This window comes from Passer domesticus, chromosome 2 (assembly GCF_036417665.1).
Source record: "Passer domesticus isolate bPasDom1 chromosome 2, bPasDom1.hap1, whole genome shotgun sequence".
Lineage (NCBI taxonomy): Eukaryota > Metazoa > Chordata > Aves > Passeriformes > Passeridae > Passer > Passer domesticus.
Window position 1 is genome coordinate 66,881,327 of NC_087475.1, and position 21,848 is coordinate 66,903,174.

At 42.0% G+C, this 21,848-nt stretch overlaps 1 protein-coding gene across 4 annotated transcripts in view; it reads left to right on the plus strand.

The window, feature by feature from the left end:
• SMAD9 (SMAD family member 9) overlaps positions 1 to 18,413 on the plus strand; it is a 42,388-nt gene extending 23,975 nt beyond the window's left edge. For 3 of the 4 annotated variants that reach the window (XM_064408983.1, XM_064408986.1, XM_064408984.1), the window contains 3 exons: positions 1,573 to 1,794; positions 5,977 to 6,233; positions 10,700 to 18,413. In XM_064408983.1, the coding sequence (XP_064265053.1) occupies positions 1,573 to 1,794; positions 5,977 to 6,233; positions 10,700 to 10,843 (623 nt within the window). In that variant the 3' untranslated portion in view covers positions 10,844 to 18,413. The remainder of the gene's footprint in view (positions 1 to 1,572; positions 1,795 to 5,976; positions 6,234 to 10,699) is intronic. The other variant, XR_010356281.1, reaches the window with a different exon arrangement.
• Positions 18,414 to 21,848: the final 3,435 nt, after the last annotated feature.

The window sequence follows — 21,848 nt, forward strand, 5'->3', positions numbered from 1 at the left end:
TATTTGCATCCGTGGACTATTACAGTTAAAAAGCTGTTAATGCAGGCAAACACTGTTATCTACATTGTAAAGATAAACATATCAAATCAGGGATGGTGGGGAAATATAACACACAAAAGCGTTATCAATATCAGACCTCATTTCTTTATCACCTTCAGCTCTAGGTTTTCAAGTACTTTAAAACCTTATGGTAGGGACCTTTTTACTGCCATCTTTGTATGAATGTTATGTTACTGGCTGGCTAGAAAAGAAAAGGACATGTTCTAATGGAATAGAAAGATATTTTGACACAACACCAAAGTCTTTGTTGTCTTATTTAGTGGGAGAGGCATTAATGGTCAAAGAAGGGTCTGGGGCCTGCTTGCACCCCTCAAAGCAACTTGGTGACCTCTCCAGCACAGCCTCTGCTACCTTAGGGCTAGTACTGGCTAGTACTGATGCCCCCACCATTCAGAGCCCATTACTGCAGAGTAGGAAGTGGAAATGGAGTTCCTCTGCTGGCTTTTGCTTGGGCTTCCTGCTACTGCAGTGAAAAATCACTGTTGTTCTTTTAGTCCATCATATTGTGCTCCTAAAGAAGTGTCATTTCTAGAATGAGGACTGAAACTGCACACACACATGCACATTAAAAAAAATATTGCCAGCCTTCTGAAACAGTGAGGAGTGTGTATGTGGCATGGAACTGGAGCAGAAGGAATGTGAGGGGATAGTGCTAATTATGGATGGGGACACAGAATGGCCAGATAATAATAAGTTATCAGATACCAATACTTATAAATAAATTGTCAAGCTAGTTTAATCTCTTTATCACAGCCTACCATCCCTGATCACTAGCCTAGTGAATATTAGTTGGAAGTTTATTAGAGGTTATGCACAGAGGTGCTCTGGGGGCAGGCGGGCTCACATGCCTGTGGTGAGCAGGCAGGATAAAGTTTCCTAATAATTCCTGTATGACAAATGAGGCTCAGAGATTCTGTTACATTTTTGAGTCTTTCTCTGTCTCTGACTTAGAAAACCTGGGCAGGGATAGATCCAAAAGAAATGACCTTGCTGACATTCCTGCTTACAATCCCACATGGAAGCGGAAAGCCTGAAAGCATGCAAAAATTGGAGTGATTTATTACTTCTGAACTACAGAGTTTGGTATTAGGCTGAAGGCCTAATACCAAAAACTTGGCTCAGTTTTGACTTGCTTTGAGCCCATCTGTCATCCCTATCTCTCTGCTGGTGCAGAGCAGATGTATCCCTTACTATTTTCAGTGTATAGTTCGGGCCTCAGTTCAGCGAGGAATGTCAGTGTGGCTGATTTAATGCAGTGGAGTTTCCACTTTTAAGAAGTGGGGCTCCTCGAGGCTTAGAGTTAAGCTGATGCACCAACCTTTTGCATGTTTGGGACTTCAGTCATAAAATCAAGAAGCAATGGAAGCTGCTGTTGGGATAAAGTATGACATAAGTGACTGTTTAGATGAAGAGATGGGGTTTGAGAGTGGGAGGGAATGAAAGAAAACAGAGAAATATTGTTTAAAAAATATTGCTGAAACCTGAGCAGCTGCTTAACTTTATTTCTTACAGACTTTCGGCCTGTTTGTTATGAGGAACCCCAACATTGGTGCTCAGTTGCCTACTATGAACTCAACAACCGGGTAGGGGAGACTTTCCAGGCCTCCTCTCGAAGTATCCTTATAGATGGATTTACAGATCCTTCAAATAACAAAAACAGATTCTGCCTGGGTCTACTCTCAAATGTAAACCGCAATTCTACTATAGAAAACACCAGGAGACACATAGGAAAAGGTAAGAGGAAATCCCCTCTCCTCAGGAATAATATTCAGAGCTCAGAAGATCCACGCATTGCATGAACAAACCTAGCTGATTCATCAGATGTGCTTGCCTTAAAATCAAACCTCTGACATTACTTCTGAAATAGAAGAAAAGCAGAAGATTCTTTTCTGATGGGATAACAATCAGCAGAGTAACTCCTTACAAAGGCTATTTACTTGTCCAGCAAAGAGAAAAATGTTGTTTATAGTTGTGTGTTCTAATTTAGCAGTATGTATTTTCATTTTATTTATTAGAGCTTCTGGCAACTGGGAATATTGCCATTGAAATGCCACTAAAAGGATAATTGCTGGTGCCTCAGGGCTGCTTCTCCTCCCACCAAATAACAAAGGGAGATGGATGAAACACTTAGTAGTTGAGTTACTTAGCTGAAGAACTCTGGTAGAATTGTGTTTGTAGCTTTCCCTCCCCTGCCCCCCACCAGTCTGATTCCCTGCTTTGTCAGCTTTTCACGAGTAAAACTAAGGTTTGTATTCTCCTGCCCGTGGCTGCTGGTGCAGCTCTGTGTGCCCCAGCTCTGGTGTACATAGAGCCTCAGCATGCAGTGTGACATGCTGTTGGCGCCGAGCACGAGGAGACCACACCTGGACATACGTGGCCACACACACTTCATCCCAGCTCCCCAGGACTGTGTAGGGTTTGATATTCTCCCACTACTTGCTGTTGTTTGTGGTGGTGAGTCAGAAGCCCTGTGCCAACCACTTCTCCATGCAGATGAAGCTTTGCCTGTTCTGGTACATCCAGTCTAGACTCATTATCTTGCCAACACAGCCTCTCACCAGTAGCTGCCTGGGAATGCATTTCCCACTGGGCTAATTAACTCTAATTGTTCCACTCTTATTATCTTGTCAACCTCACCTCATTTCCCAGGCCTAGAGCAATATTTTAATTGGCTCATGATAGTCTAGTGTTGAATGACTGAATACGAGGAACCTCTGAGACAAATGTGATGCATTTTTTGCAAACAGCAGTGAACCTGAGGGCTGGAACAGGCAATGTTGTGCTAAGCTCTTGCACTTTTCCCCAGAATGAAAAACACTTATGTTGCAGATGCTACAAGTGTGTGCCATAGTGGTTCATTTGTGTGGAGTGCAAATGTGTTGTACATCTAGCTCTAACTTACTTAGAAAATAAAGCAAAGCTTTACACCCTATTAGTGTAAGCTGTCAGAGGGATGTAGATCAAAGATGAGCCTGGCCCTAAAAGAATGACGAAAGATCCCAGCTGTCATTTGGCAATGTTACAGTCTGTGACTTTCTGCCCCAAAAGATAAGGAGACAGAACAGAAATAAAGTTAGGTAAATGCTAATGGTCTTCATCCATTTAAATGTGAAGGTCTGTCTTAATTGATTAGAAGTCTTTTAAAGCCCTACACTAGGAATGTGCCCAAGGGAAGGGAGCAGGTTGGCCAGAGAGGAGCTTAATATATCAGAGGTCCTTAATTTTACTGCTCTTCCCTGTTCATGCAAATCCTAAAAAACCATATACGAGTGGAATAGAAGCGGCACCAGTGCAGGCCTGCAGAGGAGCACAGAGCAGCTCCAGAAGCCCATAGTGCAAAGGCATGGTGGACAGATGAAAGCTGCTGAAATGGATACAATTGTCACATGTTAACACTGGAGAAAAAAAGAGTGAGTAAACAAGATTAGCTCAGTAGGATAAGGATATGTGATTGAATTGTCATCTAGAGTATCAGCGTGAAACCATTTCCTGGAAATACCACATCAAAGCTAAAAACAATCCGGAACACAATGCAACATCTACGAGCAATTGGACCTGTTTCAGCAGTCAGACTTCAAGGACAAAAAAGTAACTTTCAATCAGTGTCAAAAAGATGTGGATGCTTGGAGGCTGCTGAATTTTCAGTTTTTGCAGAGGCAATGAAATACCACTAAAACATACGGACCTTTGATTTGGTCTTCTACAAATATGTATTTAGTTGCCTGGTTTCCTTTAGGGTGCTTTCCTCTGGTGAATGAATACTAGAATAATAGGAATACACACTGATTAGTGTTGTATTTACTGCTTTTAAAAAGCTAACAAGGAGGAAACAATTTGTAACCTCTGTTTTCAGAAGTGGCATTGATGTTTTTGTTATTGTATCACAATGTTTGGGCAATGCCTTTGAAAGCATTCATTTTTTTCAGAAAATGGGTTACTTAATATACTTTGAAAACTCAGCCTTTAAAATTTTTCACCTTAGCATCCCCTGTGGTGACCTTAAGTCAGTAGCTACTCCTGAAGATTTGAAATGTGTTGCATATTTACGTCCTTATTCTTATCTCCCTACCCTCTGTTCTCACTTCATCTGATTATTTCAGACAGCTATATGGACTCCATCAAGATTTTTTCTGTCCTTCCCTTTTATATATTTCCATGGGAAGGAAAGCCAAGTGGTAACAGCCACGGTGTGCAGCACCCCACAGTACCTGGTTCAGGTAGAGCTGATGCTTTCCTGTTTTTGCTGTTCCCAATGCAGCACCACAGTGTGCTCCGAGCCACAGCCCTGCCACTCGCAGCTCATTGCAGATCTTGTGGCTGCTCAGAAGTCAAGTGATGGCTTGAAGACAGACTTTAAGGCTCCCATCTGAGTCACCCTGGAAGACTATGGGAGAGTGTATTTTTTCCCAGATTTTTTTCCCACTCAACCTGCTTTTCCCCTGCCATTCCCACTTCTGTTTAGAGGCTGGTTTGTCCTAAGGATGTGCTGCTGCCCTTGTTGTTATGACTGCAGAATGATGAACAGACTGGGAATATGTAACCAGTCATTGTTTGTATGAAAGACAGCAGGAATAAAACTAATTACAGCTGCATTATTAAAGCACAGTTACCAGTAGCTTTGCAGGCAGTCTACTGAGGCTCTGTGAACATTTGTGTGTGTTTGAAGAGCATACCTAGTATTAGAGAGGAGGATTTTATTTTTATTTAGTGGTGGTTTTTACAAGAACAAAGAACTGAGTTCTTCCACCTCTCTTGGCCCTGGGAAGGGTTCATTTCCCCTAATCTAGCCATGGGAAGAGTGACTGTCTGGGCATTTTCACAGGATAACTTGTCCCCCTCCAGGTTGTGGCTTCATGTTCACTTTTCGAGCAGTAAGGATCCCCATTGCCACACTTGTACTGATGAAGACCTCACAAGATCTCACTGAAAATAAATTTTGATTTGTTTGTTTTTAAGTTTATTAGCTGGTTCAGTTCCTCAGCCTGGACAGCAGCCCAATCCTCAGCTGTTGCTGCCAGCATGAAAGCAGGTGTGTCAGCAGGGGCAGGGAATGGGATAGCCTTTTCAGCACCTGCACAGACTTCTATGGCTTTAAGCTGGCTCTGAGCCTGCACACTGTAGCAGATGGAGTGAATCATCTGGTCACAGTGCCTCTCTCTGTCTATCAGCTAAAGGAGGGATCTACACAGTTATCATCTTACAGATGATCCCCAAATTCAAGGGTGCTGAATTAGCCTAAGATAAATTCTCCCACCAACTCAGGTATGTTTTCATGCAAGCAGATATCCTTGGTGGATCAGAGTATTTGAAGGGATAGAAGTTCTTCCACCTTAATTTCCCCAAGTCACAGTCAAAATTGGAGTTAGTATTGGTAAGTCACTTGGGCACTGAAAATTTCAGAAGAAAATCAGTCATTTTCTTGCTAAAGGTCACTTGGAACAGGATGTGATGAGTAAGCCACATAATGTAAATGCAAATACATGGTTCTGATGTGGCAGATAAAGCAAAATACAAAAAAGTATTTTAAGTACACATCATGCTGTGTTTTAAATGGGCGGCAGTAGGATCCTGTAGTAAAACAACAGCGTGCAGTGAAGTGGGTCTTGGCCAGTGAGCATTTGCTTAACAGTGAGAATACATTTAGCTGTGTAATGTAATAGTGATTTTTCAGGTCTTGGATAGTTTTGATTGATGTTTAGGATATTGCTGACATGTGTTTGATGTTTATGTATGTATATTTTGTCATAAAGTACTATGCTGTTAGGTAAAAGTAAAGCAACCTGCACTCAGAAACAAAGATCCTGGAAGGATCCTGGACTTGTATGCCCAAACCATTAAAATAATTAATTACTGGCATAAAGTGTGCTGTGAACAATGGAGAAATAATGTGTTACTTTTTTTTTTTTTTTTTTGAAGGTGTTCATCTCTACTACGTTGGTGGGGAGGTTTATGCTGAATGTGTCAGTGACAGCAGTATTTTTGTGCAAAGCCGCAACTGTAACTACCAGCATGGTTTCCACCCAGCCACGGTCTGCAAGATCCCCAGTGGCTGTAGCCTCAAGATCTTCAACAACCAGCTCTTTGCCCAGCTCCTTGCCCAGTCAGTCAATCATGGTTTTGAAGTGGTGTATGAGCTGACCAAGATGTGTACAATTCGAATGAGCTTTGTCAAAGTAAGGATTCTTTGTTTTCTCTTACATCCTTGCTTTTGCTTTCTCTTACATCCTTTGGTGCAAAACTAGATCCCATCAAATCTGTTCCAAGGGAGGATGTAGACACCCAACTTTCAAATAGCAATTCATACTGCCTGCTTTCCAGTATTGCCTTAAACTTATAGGTGCTCAAAATCAATAGCTTTTGTGATCAACCTGAAAATCTCTTAGATTACAAAATTTAGGTGCTCCATAGACTCCCTGTGGAAAATAGGCAGAGAATGCATGGGTGTGGTGTGTTCCCCCACTGATTGTTCAAAAAGCTCAACTCAGATGGGCTCAACCTATATATGTTGTAGCATATCTTAGGCAGTTGTGATCTCTCCTATTGTTACTGGTTTGCAATAGAGCTCAACAGAGCCATTGATCTGAAAAGAATGTCCTTATGTATTTAGGCTAATTTGCAGTCTCACCAGTACCACAGACTGGTGTATATTTTCTTAATCAAAAACACTGAGTCCTTCTTCATCCCTTACTGAACTTGCAGAGAATTGTTGCTTGCCATCTGCCCAATCCCTGACAAATATTGTCTTACTTTCTGATGACATTCACTCTGGCCAGCCACATAACCAGAAGGGCTTCTTTCAAGCAGAACAGAAAACCCAAAAGAACATTTTACCTTCCCCCTGTTATTTGGAAGAGGAAGGAGACTACCAAATCCATTACTGGATTTGTCCTTCATATTTGAATTTCATATTCTGACTGCTCTGTGGGAAATCTATCAGTCTTTGTGGGACTTTTCTCAAATCTTCTGAATGACCTTCTCACCAGAACAAAATCTCTCAGCTCCTTTTGGCACTTAGGATTTATTTTCATGCCTGTTGTAGCATCTAACCCCTGAAGAATGGCAAGTGTTTCAAGATAGTTTCCAGATGATGCTAGACCAGCTTTCTGTAGTACTGCTGGGGAGAGATGGCAGCAATGTTCAGCCTGTAAACTAGAGCAGATGCACCATTAGAAGCTCTCAGTCCTGTTAGGTAACATAAAAATGGCTTAAGTATGTTCCTTTGTCTTGCAGATTTGTTTTTACACAAATTACTGAATTGAGATTATTGAATTGTCATCTAAGATACCAAAAAGTGCTTGATGCTTGAGTCTAGTTTCCTTAAGTTCTACAGAGCTGATGAGTTGAGTCCTACATATCTTTCCAGTCTAACTTTTTCTAGCCATCCTTGAGGACCTATCTTCTTAAGTCTTCAAGAGCATTAAGAGTGTCCTTTAATATCTCCCAAGAGTCCAAGCCAAAATCTCCATGCCCATGACCATGCTGTTGCTTTGTTCTTGGGAGTGAACTGATATCTTATTCACATATGAGCATTAGGGCAAAAAAAAAAAAAAAAAAGAAAGCAAGAAACCCAACAAACAGCATTTTCTTTAATGGAAGACATGAATGGGCATGCTGTTTGTAAAGGCAGTGTAGCCAGTTACACAATATTTTCATTATCTCAGCGATTCAGGGGCAAGCTCTTTGATGTGTTATCTGCCTCCATGCCCAGCATGGCAACAGAAATGGTGGTGTTGATGCACTATATAACGCTGCTGCCATATTATCACCTTGCTTTGTTGAAATAATAGCAGCTATTATTGTGCCTCAGGCACCAGAAGACCAGTTCAAGGAGTTATTTTGAACTCTTTCCCATGACGTCTGGAAAATTGCTATGCAAATCTCATCTAGGCTCTTTCTTCCTGGCCTGCAAATACTCTGTCCTGTATTCAGTCTTCCCAAAATATTTCCCTCCCAAGGAGTGAGCCCTCCTGCGTTCCGTCTGGGGTCAGGAGTGATCCTGGATGTTGGGTATGCAGTGCCCAGCAGGGCCTGTTGTCTGTCAGAGCCATAGTCCAAGAGAGCCCTCCTGTGCAGGGCAGTGCTGTGGCTTCTCCACTGACTCGTGTCCAGATACTGCTGATCACCTACAGCCCAAAGGGCTGGAGACACTGCCTCTGACCCCACCAATGCTTGAGCTACCAGCTGGGAGGCAGGGATAGGTAGGGACCAAGATATGAGAAACTTGGCAGAACTGTACCGTCTTCTGGATGCAGTGCATGGGACAGGGGGAGGTGAAGGTCTTGTCCCCTCTGAAGCCCTTTTTGTGCCCACAGAGCAGCTGAGAGTAGCTCAAATGTGGGTGTATCATCAGTGAGAGCAGCTTCCATCCACTGAGCACTGCTGGTAACTAAAGCAGGATGGCTCTTGCCACCTCTCCACAGCTGAGGCAGCTGAAGCACAAAGGGAAAAGTAGGAGAGTTTTTCCAAGCTGAGGTCTGAACCCAGCTCAATACCTCCCACATCTCCCTGGGTCTTGGGGCTAAGGGGAACTTAGAAAGCTCAGCACTCTGAGACATGGAGCCTAGGCTGGAGAGAGCTGTTGCCCCCTGCAGGTGGGAAGTGTTGGCAGGAGAAGCAGGACCCAGGAGGGTACCAGTATCCTAGTTGAAAACACCAGTGCAGCTTTGAAAGTTGTACTCACTTCATTGCCTCAGTAAGAGAACTCCAGCTCCGGGCTCTTCTCAGTCCTGGGATGAAGGAAGGACTTGCAACCCAAGAGTGATATACAGGGTCCTTGCCCTCTGGCATTTCTCCTGGGGGTGCTCCATCCAGAGACTGCATCACTGGGAGTGTTTGGGAGTTGCCAGCAGAGGGAGATGGCCAGCCGCCTGCCAGGCTCCCCCAAATCTGGCACATTGTGCTTGAATCCTGTAATTGCTGTTCCTCTGGATTGTCTGTCCTGTCTGTCAGTCAGCAAGGTGTGCCAGCTCCTCTTGACACTTGCTCTCCTAGCTGTGTATCTTCACTGCGGTTGAGTACTTGTGACTTCACCATCTCAGAAATCTGACTGTGCTGGCATTTTATACAAACATTTACAGAACATCAATTTGAGGTTCTGTGAACACAGGCTCTTTCTACTCTGATAAGTGCTCTGCAGTTCAGAAAAATCCTGTCTGTTTGGAAGTACTCTTTGGGATTTGGTGGGTCCATATCTTTCTGAGCTTTCTTATCTTTCCATAGCTTTCTTTCCCCTTTTCTTCATTAATTAGCATGGATTTTATCCAGACCACCTATGGTGACATCTCGTTTTAGTGTTGATCCTAGTTTTCCAGGTATCATCTAAAGAAGTGGCTGCACTGGCAGCCACAGTTGTCTGAGCTGCTCAGCACTCTCAAATTTTGGTGACTTTGGCAGCCATCAGCCTTAATGTACCTCCATGTCCTTTTTTCATTACAAGAATACCAACCTGCCTGCCTATCATAATGACAGGTATGACTCAGTGTCTGATCAGCATCCCACAAATGAAGATCCTCATCCTGTAGTGGGACCGTGTTTTGCACATTGCCCTATGGAAATCTGAGTTCAGTTCTGCCAGTGAGACATCTGGTGAGCTGCAAGACTCTGGGCTGTGACTTGCATGCCTTGTGTTGCTGTGACATCAGGCTGCCTGCTTAGCACTGCTTAGACACTGTGCCTGCTTGAATCATAGAATATGTTGAGTTGGAAGGGATTCATCAGGATCATCAAGTCCAGCTCTTGGTCCTGCACAGCACTATCTCCAAGAATCACACCCACAAGCATTATCTGAATGCTTCTTGAACTCTGTCAGGCTTGGTGCTGTGACCACTTCCCTGTTTCAGTGCCCAACCACCCTCTCCCTCTGGGAGAAAAGCCTTTTCCCAACTCAAACCTGCTCCTTGAAGCATGGGTACTTCAGGTTTTCTCTTCTCCCTGCCAGCACCCCATCTCCACTTTCTCTCAGATGCTTCATATCCCTTATCTTCCCCAAGAGAGCTGGAGAAATTACTGCAGGACTTCCCACAGCAGACAGCCGGGAACTCTTGTTGACAAAGAAGACGTGTTCAAGGATGGAAAACCTGTGGGAAATATTTATACATAGGCTAAGTATGGTACAGAGAAACTGCTGGAAGTTTCAAGAGGTTTAGATAAATACTTAGAATTTCTAAGATCTTAGAGTCACAGGATGAATCTCTACCAATATATGAAGCAGTGCCCAGGACCATTCCTAGTTCCTTTTAATAAAAGATGTTGGCCTGCTTTTTGTTGGTGCCAGACAGCAGTCTGCCAGACTTCCCTGGACATGTCCCTGGTCTGCAGACAACAGAGACCATTCCCCACGGGCTGTGTGCAGGCAGCCAAGCTTGGAAACAGGCCTTTCCATGCCAGTTGTTCTCTGCACGTGGAAGTGTGACTGAGATTTTTAATTTAATAGCATCAAGTCGCTGGTAATTATGATAACAATGACCTTAAAAAGGAGCAAGTTTCGAAAGAAAATTATCGCTAGGATAAAGCATTAAATCTTGGGAACTTGGGTGGTTGGACTATCTGTAGTTGTGTTAGACTATCAGCACTGAAGTTATGATTTAATGTTTTGGGTGTTTTTTTTAAAAAACTACCTCAGTTTTTGGTCCTTTTATAGGGCTGGGGAGCAGAGTATCATCGCCAAGATGTTACAAGCACGCCTTGCTGGATTGAGATCCACCTGCATGGACCATTGCAATGGCTGGATAAGGTGCTGACACAGATGGGCTCACCTCACAACCCCATCTCCTCAGTCTCTTAAGAATCATCTCTAGAATTCCCTTAGGATGGATGCTATTGCAGGCAGTGGCTTATAGAATTCCCATGAACAGAAGCTTCTATATGTAGATATATGTAGATGTAAATAGATCTATACATAGTCTACTCTCTTTTTTTTTTTTTTTTTTTTTTTTTTCATTTTGTGGTTACTCTGATGCCAGTACAATAAGTTTAGAAATTCGGGTATAGTATATCTGTTCTCTAGTACAAAATAAGCCAAATTCCTGCAAAAGTGTCAAACATTTCCTATGAGCATCTTCATTCCCCAGCCAAGCCAGTAAAGGGTGCAAATTTCCAGCACTTTCACATGGGTTCAGAAACCCGCCTGTCACTGTTCCTAGTAGGTGAAATTCACCCCTCTGCAGGCAAACGAAATCAGATCTCTGTGCCATTTATATTCATCTTACATCCTGATTTCAAGTCCAGAAGAGGACCTGAGGCGGTGCACAGGACTTATGCATAGAGATGACTTTTATCTAATGAACTGAAGGACTAAACTGCCATTCCAGTGTGTCTCCCTACTACAAAGCATGATGGGACAACAAATCCTCTGAAGAGCTGTCTCTCCTGGGATTTGGCAGGAGGAGGGAGCATGTTCATCACAGGAACCTTATCTCAGAGCATTCTGGACAATCTGAGTAGTCTGATACTGCTAACATAGTGGGGTACGGTACTGCTGCACTGAAAAGCAACAAGCGTCTAAGAAAAAAAAAAAATTTAAATATATGCCCATGACTTAAAAAAAATAATTAACTTCCAGTGCTTTTTTGCAAAGTACATACATACTTGCATATGTGTCCGGCATGTAAACTAAATCCTGTCCATTCTACAGTGTTGATGTAGTTTGTTTTAAAGTTAGGACTGTCTGTATTTAGACTGTTGTGTTGATACACCTAAAGGGTACACCTAAAAGGGACTTGAACTGTGATTCAGAAAAGGGAAATTAATTGTGCATTGAAAAAGCAAATAATTACTTTTTCATTCATCTTGAGAACAGAAAGCCCCACACTCAAAGGATACAACGAGAAGGAGATGGGAGTCAGCCATGTCCATCCCCTGTACTGGGCCAGTCCTCGGGATCTGACAGCATTGCTCGTGTCTGACTGAGAGGGCTTCCCTGCCAGTCACTCCATACATCCCTGTGGAGGACTTCTTATCTTAGGTACAGGCTTCTTCATTTGCTGAGCTTTTGCCTTGCCTGCAGAGGACGGTGAGGCATGGTGCAGCCGTGAACAAGTAAAGAGTGAATCTGTGTGCAGAACCTTGTCTGTGTTCCTTCTGTAAGCAGGGAAACCTATTGCCCATACCCTGATCCCATCCTTGCAAAATGCTGTTCACTTGGAAACCTTTCCTGAGAAGACAGGTGAAACTCTTACTACATTTTGATGGTCTTTCCTTTTGCTGAAAGAGTTGAGGATTATTTCTTTCCAGGCATAACAGTCCAATGAAAATTGTTTTTATTTAAAGGTCAGAAGGAGTGATAACATCTCCAAAATCATTCCTCCATAGAACAAGTAGAAATACTAGTAGAAAAAAAAATTTCAGAAATTCTGTATTTCTCAGAATATTTCTTTTCTTCTCACACAATATCTGGTGCCAGACGTTTTGCTGCATACTTAGAAGAGGACTCCTGGAATCTTCAGCTGTATCACATATGAAAAAGGAAATAACAATCACTGGAAAGACAGTGAGTAAACTAACAGTGTTACTTCCTTTGAATGAACCTTCAGCTGCCTGCAGTTTTAGCAGGGCACAGAAGAAAAAATTGTTGTTAAGTTTGAGCAGTAATAGCAAGTTGTATAGGAAATTTGTATGTGCAAAGAACTCTATTCTGTCACCATTTGATGTCAGCAGTGTCACTGTGAGATAGAGAAAGCTTTACAGTCTCTTTCAGCAATGAAATCCAATAACAACAATAATCATATACAGAAATTCCAGGTGTGCCGTTTACTATTTAGCAGACTTTAGAGACATCAGTTTGGAAAAATGCATTTTCCTTAGCTCTCTCTGTCATAAGTGATCAGATACTGATAACATATTTTAGCATGATTTTTTACCTCTCTTCTCCAGTTGCACCTTTACTCCAGGATGAGCACCTTCTGATTTTGCTCTTTTTTTTTTTTTTTTTTTTTTTTTAGCAGCTAAAGACAGAATCAATCACCTTTACTGTCCAGGATCTAGCTCTGTCCCTTATGACTTGCCTAAAAGGAAATCCTTCCTTGCCTTTTAGGCTGAAGCCTCCTTCCCTTTTAATATAGAGAGAAGCCTAGGAGATCCTTTTAGTCATTCCCAGCATTGTCATCTTCCTCACAGAGAGCAAAGGGAAATGTTCTGAGGTGCATCTGCTCTTGGGTAGCTCCAGAAGTCAGTTTTCTGCCAAGGCTGCAGAGAAAAGTTGGATGGCCAGTGAAGAGAAACAGCTTCTTCTGAGGCATTATTTTTTTCATCACAAGGTATTTCAGGCAGGTGAAATGCACTCCTATCTGAGCATGCTTGTGTCTTCCCAGTGAGTGTAAGGGGAACTCAGGGTCATTAGCTCAAATGCAGACTGCTACGCTGGATGTATTAAAAAATAGATGAGGGGAACCCTAATGAAGGTGTGGTGACTTTCTCAGCCTAGTAATGATGCTTGCTCAGTAAGTGTATGTTTGGTTTAAATGGAAGTTGGTCAGTTTAGAGCAGTTTTTCCATCCTTCATGTCTACCTTTAAAAATTTTACAAATAGGATTTGGCTTCCATGTAGTCCATATATGCATCTCATTTAAGGTAGTCACTTTAATAACTGCCTTACTAATAAGAAAAGAGGCATTTCTGGAGCATGATTTTTCTAACCCATTTAAAACACTTGTATTAGAATGAGATGAATTTCAGCAAATTTAAGTATTTGCTGAAAACTGGATCAAAGCACTCAATTCTGGCAACAGCCTTTGGGAAGGCTGATACCACTGTGTCAGTTGTTGCCTATTCTGATGGTTTCTGGGGGCTTAGCCCACTGTGCTGTGCAAACACACAGAAGATGACAGCTCCTCCCCAAAGCCCACAGTACATGGGAGGTGTGGTAACAGTGGATGAGATAAAAAAGTAAATAAGATGACCCCTGCTCAGATGCAGAGATAAAAAAGTAAGGCTAGTAAACCATTTATTTCCCTTTCTTTTTAACAAAGTTTCTTCTACAGGCTTCTCTAATATATATGAATTGCAATTGGTTAAAATTCAGGTTTCTTATAATTTACAGCAATATAACTTTGTATCTCTAATGTCTTCTCCACTTTGGAAGAAGATAATTTCTGCTCAAACGTCTTCATGAACCTTTAAACCTGTAGTCAGTTTATGGTTTTTATAAATGTTGTACTCAATTAATGCTTGGGCTTTGGAGACAGTCTTCCTGAGAGATTTAAAACCACTTACAGCAAGACTACTTAGTTGAAGGCAGATTTTTAAAATGTTTTTTTTTGAGTCATCCACAGTTCATAGGCTCTTAGAAGTTTCTGTGGAGGAGTACCATGCATCAGCAGGCAGCAGTGGGAGCTTATGAGGCAGAGGCATAAAGCACATTCAGCATGGTACGTAGACCACTTGTTTCCCTATTAAATAGTTGAGAGATTACTTTAGTTGCTGCCAGTTCTTCAGCACCACCAGTATTAATGTGCTGTTTGCATCCAGAGGTGACAGGAGCAAATCTTACACCCTGACTGCCTGGAGCCATTCCGTGGCACTGCTGCTTGGGCGGCTCAGTACCATCCCCTTGCCTAGGAAAAGCTGCCCAGGTACGGCACAGCAGTGGCTGTAGCATTGCAAGGTGTGGTTTGTGCTTGCCCTCCCCATCAGCTGGGATTCCACCAATGTCTTTACTCATCAGAATGCTTCAGTCTGAAGGGTAATGTATCAGAAGCATAAAGGGAACTGTGGCCCAAAGTAGCATCATCTGAAGCTGAGGAAATCCCTTCCATGTCTACAGTGGGTACTGTGTCAAGACTTTCACTGCCCTGAGCAGCCTTGTCCAAGCAGTCCCTGTCTGGAGCAGGGTGTTACACTTGATGTCATGGTGAGATCCCTTCCAATATACATCATCCTCTGGGTCTCTGTGGAGATTCAGTGAAAACTGGCTGCCAAAGGAAGGGGCTCTCTGTTAGCAGCACTTTCAGGATGAAACATGTTTCTCCTCAGCTATTTAATATTAGTGTTCCCTCAGCACAAAATCAGCACTCCAAACATTTCTCGCTGTAAACACATCTTCACCACACCCCTCTTAAAATGCAGAAAACAAGGCATTTGTGACTGTAACCTTATCTAATCTGCCCTTCTTCTTCCTGACTTACAATACCCACCTTTTTCTATCAGCTCTACAAATGAATCTCACCAGTGACTAAGGAGTTGCACAAACGGCTGGATTTACAGAGGTAGCTCAGGCAGAGACTTTGCTTCTTGACTGCATGAAAACAACTAATAAAAAAAGCCTGATCAATTTAGGAACTTTCAAGGGGTATCAAGTATAAAACTAATGTTCTTGGATCAAGACTGCTCTGGTGCAACTATAACTTTAAGGAATACTTTAGCACTACATGGTACTCAGCAAAGGAAAGAAACATTACATCCTCTGTACTATTCACCTCTTCCCCTGGCTCCCCATAACCTAACTTAGTACAAGCAAAATCAAACACAACAAAAAAAAAGATCAATGAGTCATAAGGCTAAGTAATTAAATACCATTTTTCAAAGTTGAGCAGTGCTGTCTAAAATGTAGATTTATATCACAAGAAGGCCATAGGACAAGTGTGTAATGGCTTTACTGAAAGAGGGTAGTTTTAGTTAAGATATTAGGCAGAAATTCTTCACTGTGAAGGTGGGGAGACACTGGCACAGGAAAAGCTGTCCCAGAGAAGTTGCAGATGCCCTAGCCCCAGAATTGTTCAAGGCCAGGTTGGATGGGGCTTTGAGTAACCTGATCTACAGGAGGGTGTCCCTGCCATGGCAGGAGGTTGGGACTTATCTTTAAAGATAATCAAACTATTTGATGGCAATGATGTCCCAGATGCCCGCCAAGCCAGAAACAAGACTTCCTTGCTCTGGAGAAACCTGGAGAACCAGCTGTTACTTGAACATCTGAACCCAAGCCCTTCTGAGTGGAGACCTCACTGACGGGGCTGAGAAAATTTTATAAAGGATTTACAGTTCATGGGTGTTCCAGTAGCCAGAAGCGCACTGAGATGATGAAGAGACTGAGGAGGAGGAGAGAGCATACAACCAGGTAAGCCCAGTGGTCATCACTGGAGGTATAAGGCAGTGCATGCTCAGGCAGCCACTCAAGGCCTGTTTTAGGAGCAGCCTACAGTACCACAATCCTTGCTTGGGTTTTTCCTACACACCTGGCCTGGGAGAATGTGCCAGCTTCCTGATTAAATGATCCGATGTAGTGGGGCAAATGGTGTCCCATGTGCTCGCTCCAGAGAGTAAACTCTGATTGCATTTGGGAACCACACTTGGAAGATTATCCTCTGCCTTGCCACAAGACTAATGAGGAGCTCAGCACTCAGTACTGGGGCACTGTCCAAGGACACATCCAGTACGTGCTCCTCAAAGAAAGATGCAATCTGAACAGAAACAGCACAACTGAAAGATGTGGACTATATATAGGGAGAGCATCTAACCTTGGAATTGCGACAAACCAGCTAATTTCAAAATAAGGTGGGAAACTGCAGTGCCCAAAGGAAAACAAGACAACAGGAACCTTCATGAGGACTCCTGACTATGAAAGCAGATTTTTAACAGTACATAAGGATGGACAAGTGTGTTTCCCTAAGAACAACTAAGAGGTCAAGTTACCATGAAAAAAGAGCTTGACAAAGTTTGTCCCATCTTACAGTGGGGAGATTCTGTGAGACTTTGAGATCTATGAATTAAAAAGTTCTCAACCTGGAGGCTTCATTGCAGCCACTGAAACAGGGCTTGTTCCTCACGGCAGCTCCAGGAGTACCTTTCTGCAAGATACAGGAAGCCTGAGTGGGTATTTAGTCTTTGCTCCGTTGAGAGAAATTGCTTTGTGTCTCTAGGATAGACAGACACTTCTGCATGTTGGGGACTAGCACAGAACACAGCCTTTGGTTTGTACCCATCATCTATCTACCCATAGAAAGCTCCAGAACAGCCAGGAACAGCCAGAATCCTGTTATGTGTTCACCCCAGGGCTTTCCAGACACCCTGCCCAGGCGTGCCTTACATTACATTGCCATATTGATGCCACATTTCTCTGCCAGGGAGGTGAGGCACATGAGAATCCTAGCAAGAGGGCACCTCCACTTGCACCTGGGCCATGCTTGCAAACTTGGTGCCTGTATAGATAACAAATCTAATTGGCAGGCCATGCCTCTCACACAAGGTAGACATAACCACTATGTTCTCCAGAGTCAGCTACTCTTCCATTACAGTCAATGTGAACATTTGCAGCTAATTGTGAACACATTTTAGATCTTCAGTCATAGTGTTTTTATTATCCATGGATGCTGCTATTTTATATTCTGTGTTAGTATTGAAATAATATTGCATATGAATAGCATAGGGTGAAATAGACCAACCAGTTAATAATTTTAAATACAGACCTCATCAGCAAAGAAAAGCTAGAGAAAACTTGGAACCTGACCCCTTGCATTTTCACAATAGTGAGCAAGCACATCATATTCAAAGTGGTTTATTTGATGCTAAAGTGTGTGTTGTCTTATTAATTCACAGTTATGTCCATGAGAAGCTTTGCAAACAAGAGCAAGGGAACAAACATAATGATGAGCAGAGATAATTGTGCATTCAGATAATTTTTTCACTTACTCAAGCAATTGGCGTTTTTAATTATTTATAATATTTTTAAAGTACAAGTTAAATGTACCACAGCCTGCTTTCTGCAGAGAAGTCAGTGTTAGCAATCACCTCTGTGATATAAATGGGGTTGAGAAATGAGACAAGAAAGTGAAGAAATGGGCCTTTTTGTGTGGATCAATGAAGCCATGAAGTTGCAAAGCTCTATGCAAGGGGCTAAAATGGTGGATTTGAGCAAGGAGTGTTAACTATGGGATTGTGTTAACTATGATCTATCAGTCTGGTGAGAAAAGCACTGTGAGTCATCCACAGATTAACAAGTCACTCATGTCTGTGAATAATTCTGCCCTCTGTTTTCCATCAGAACCAAAGCAAAACATCTGCACTATCCCCAAGTATTACTCACGGTTTGTGACATTCTGTCAACCAGCGTAGGTCGCTGTAGAAAGAACAATCCTTGGGCTCTTGCCTCTGGAGAATGAAAAATCAGATATAGCTTCAGAGTACTCTATTCCACGCCGTGTCGTACCAAGAAAGATGGAATGACTGCTAACCTAGGGGACACTTTCCCAAGCATTCCTCCTGCTGCATTCAATTTGAGGCATTCTGAAGACAACACATTTAGTCTGAACAATACACTTTTTAACGCACTCCACTTTCTTTGGCCGGAATTATTCTATTGTAAAAGGGATTATTCACGTCTTGTGTTTTACTGTTAATAAAGATATTTTCTGTTTTAAGAATTCCTTCTCTGGTTGTCTCCCATTCTTCTCTTTTAAAGAGATTGGCTGTAGGTCCCAGTATGATCACAAGTGACTTTGGGAACTGGAGCACTTAGAAAGCCTTTATTCATACAAATCAGTCTTAAGCAAGAGGAATCAGTAATTGCACTAAGTGAGTAATGGGACTCTTGACACAAGAAAATGTATTGAAAATTAATTCAGCATAAAATCTCCATGTATATGAATCCCTCACTGTCCTGTAATAGATTTGATGATTCAAGAGGATAGTTGTTTTCTTTGGATGGGGACAGCTCTGATCTGACAGGCAAGTCAATGAATAGTGATGCTGCCCTGTGACAGAAGCCTTCCCTCTGGACCAGACTGACGTTAGTGGAAAGACAGACTTGCAGCTGTGCAGTTCCTGAACTGCTCAAGGACAAAGAGAGATATAGTAAGATCGTACTCTTACAGAAGTATGTTTCCATCTTCCTAAAATTCAGATTTTGTTCTGCGATAACAGAAGGGAGTACTCAACATAATGGGCCTCAGAGCTATGCAGACAGTGCTGTCTTGGAAATCCCATCCAATCTTCTGCCCGAACAGGAGAGCACTGCTACCAGCACATCTCCCAGTGTCTGCACCAGCCTGATGGTGCTGCTATCACAGACTACCAAAAATAGAGGATAGGTGAGCTGCACTCTACTGAACATCTCTATGCACAGCTTCAGCAATTGCCATTTGTTTTGACATAGACAACTTGTTCACCACTGTCTTAACAAACACTCCCTGTGCCAATTTTCTGCCCTGAGGGTTTTGGTTTTGAAAAAGTTTAATCAGATCTGCCCACCCAAATGATCCGTTCACCTTTTGAAAGGTGACCACTTATAACAAAATCAAATACAATTTTTGCCAATTATGTTTTCACATATATTCTTATACACTGAAAAGTAACCTAATTTTGCTTAAATCTAAAATAATTTTCTGTAACAAGATCTTGAAACACAAAATTTCCTTCTAGTCAGAGCTGGCTTTTTTAGCACAGGAAGAAAAACCCATACAAATTTAACAAAACAAAAGAAACAGCCTTTTTTTTATAAAGAAAAACCAAAGATTTTACTCACTTATTGGTCCAGAACTGTTTATGCAAAATTTTTCAAGTTCTTTTTTAAAGAACAACTTGCACAACACTAAATACAATAAATCCCTACAGAACAAGTTGTATACATACAAAAAACAGAGCACGTAAAAATCCATAAGACTAACAAATACTGCTGAAGAGGTATTATTTAGTGGATCAAATTGCTGCAATATAAAAGTAGAACTTGATAATAAGCACCTAACCCATTTGGATAACCTCTATTCAGGAATGTGGCTTAATACAAAATGATTTTTATAAATAGAACATGGGATTTAACACTTACATAATACAGTGTTTGGATTACACACATAATACAGTGTTTGGATTCTTAACCCAATCAATTGCAAGTTATTTTTAATTGGCTGAAAACCTGTGAAGTCTACCACTGCAGCTGATTAGAGATCTGTTGTCTTAATAAAAGAATTTTAACTATACCTTTTTGAGAAAGACTAGATTTTGAATTATTTACTAATATGAGTTAAAAACTTTAACATTTAGTCACTTGAAAATTAGCGGCATTCTAACTTGTAATTAAGTTATATTTCACATATAAGAAGTTAGTAATTTCAAATAACTCCATGGAACAAGGTCCAACTCTCGGTTTCATACTTTTCACCTGATACTTTTTAAAGCTTTTTGCCATTTATCACTTTAGGAACTTTTAAATGCAATTCTTTCACATGCTGTGCACAATGAAGCATTTCAAACCTATTCAGCTTGCAGGTAATAAACAGATCACCGACTTGTACTTTTCTGAACTGCTGGATTGACTTCTTGATGGCTAGTTGTCTTTGCCTTTAGTGCAAGATTCTACAGGACGTAAATTTCTCATATCCCTGAGCAATTGCTGTTAGGTAATGCCACTGGACTGGCTCAACTTCAGAACTCTGTTTCACAATGTCCACAGAAAGTAAGTGACTTCCATCAATGATTGTCATGACTTAACTGTAAATGTTTATATAGAAAAATGTTAATTTATTTTATAATTTTGCTAGAAAAGGATGTACAGCTAAACACTGCTACCATAAATAAGTTTTTATTAACAAATTAAATATTAAAGTTAAGGTTTAAAAATAATTGGAAAAGACTTCTCCAGATTTCTCCAGGAAACATCCCCGTAACAGCTCACACAGCCAGTGCTACATAGAGTAAGAGGGTAGCATTGATTACATGAACTCAGTTGGGAATTCTGGAAAAAATCATGGACTGGCCAGAAAGCAAAGATTTTGGAGCATTGCCACAGAAGGAGACTTGTGCACAAGAAGCACCCACACACAACGAGTTACCAGAAGATGAAAGAGGCTATGTCCTATTTAGTGACAGATCTTGCTGTGTGTCAAGAAACCATCAGAGGTGGACAAGACATTGAGGCTGCTGAAGAAGGCGAGTCAGGCCATTTTGCAGAGGTGAAAGCCATCTGAACCAGCCCAAGAGATTGCTGAATGAGAAAAGTGACCTGCCTCTATCTCTATCCTGATTTCTGGATGGTGGCTAATGCCCTATGGAGGTGGCTGCAAAAAAGGAAGATCAATTGGCAACGCAAGGATAAACCCATCTGGTCTGGACTGCATCTGCACTGGGGCAAGACATCAGTGCACAGGTCAAAAAACACGAGTGGAAAGGTACATCAGGGAGATGTTCACATGCCTAAAAACCACTCCACTGAAGAACAGGTAGATAAGGCTGCCAAAACGGAATTAACTTAGGTACACTTGGACTGGGAATGGAAGGGTGAGCTATTTAACCTGACTGGGACATGAAACATCAGCTGCAACACACAGATGGGCTCATCAGTGAGGGATTGACCTGACCTTGGAGACCATTGCACAGACCATTCATGAATGAGAAGCACGTGCTGCAATCAACCAAGCCACTGAAGTAAACTTCCCCTGGACTAGAGGGCAGTGGCTGGGTTTCCAGTATGGTGAGGCCTGGCAAACTGGATCACTGCCATGAACATGCCAAATATGTAGAATGTACCATGGTAGAGGTAACAACTGGCTGGCTGGCAACAAACCCTGTAAACCACTACCCAAGACACCATCTCAGGTCTTGAGAGACACATTTTGTGGCAACATGGTACCCCAGAGAGAATCGTATCAGACAATGGGACTACTTTTCAAAACAACCTACTAAACTCTTGGGCAAAAATAAATGGCATTGAGTGGGCATCACACCACTTATCACCCATAAGCCTCTGGAAAGATTGTGTGGTATAATGGACTGCTGGAGACTGTGTTAAGGGTTAGGTCATGGGGCATGGAAGGATTGGGATGTAATTTAACAGAAGCCACTTGGCTGGTTAACACCAGATTTGCAAA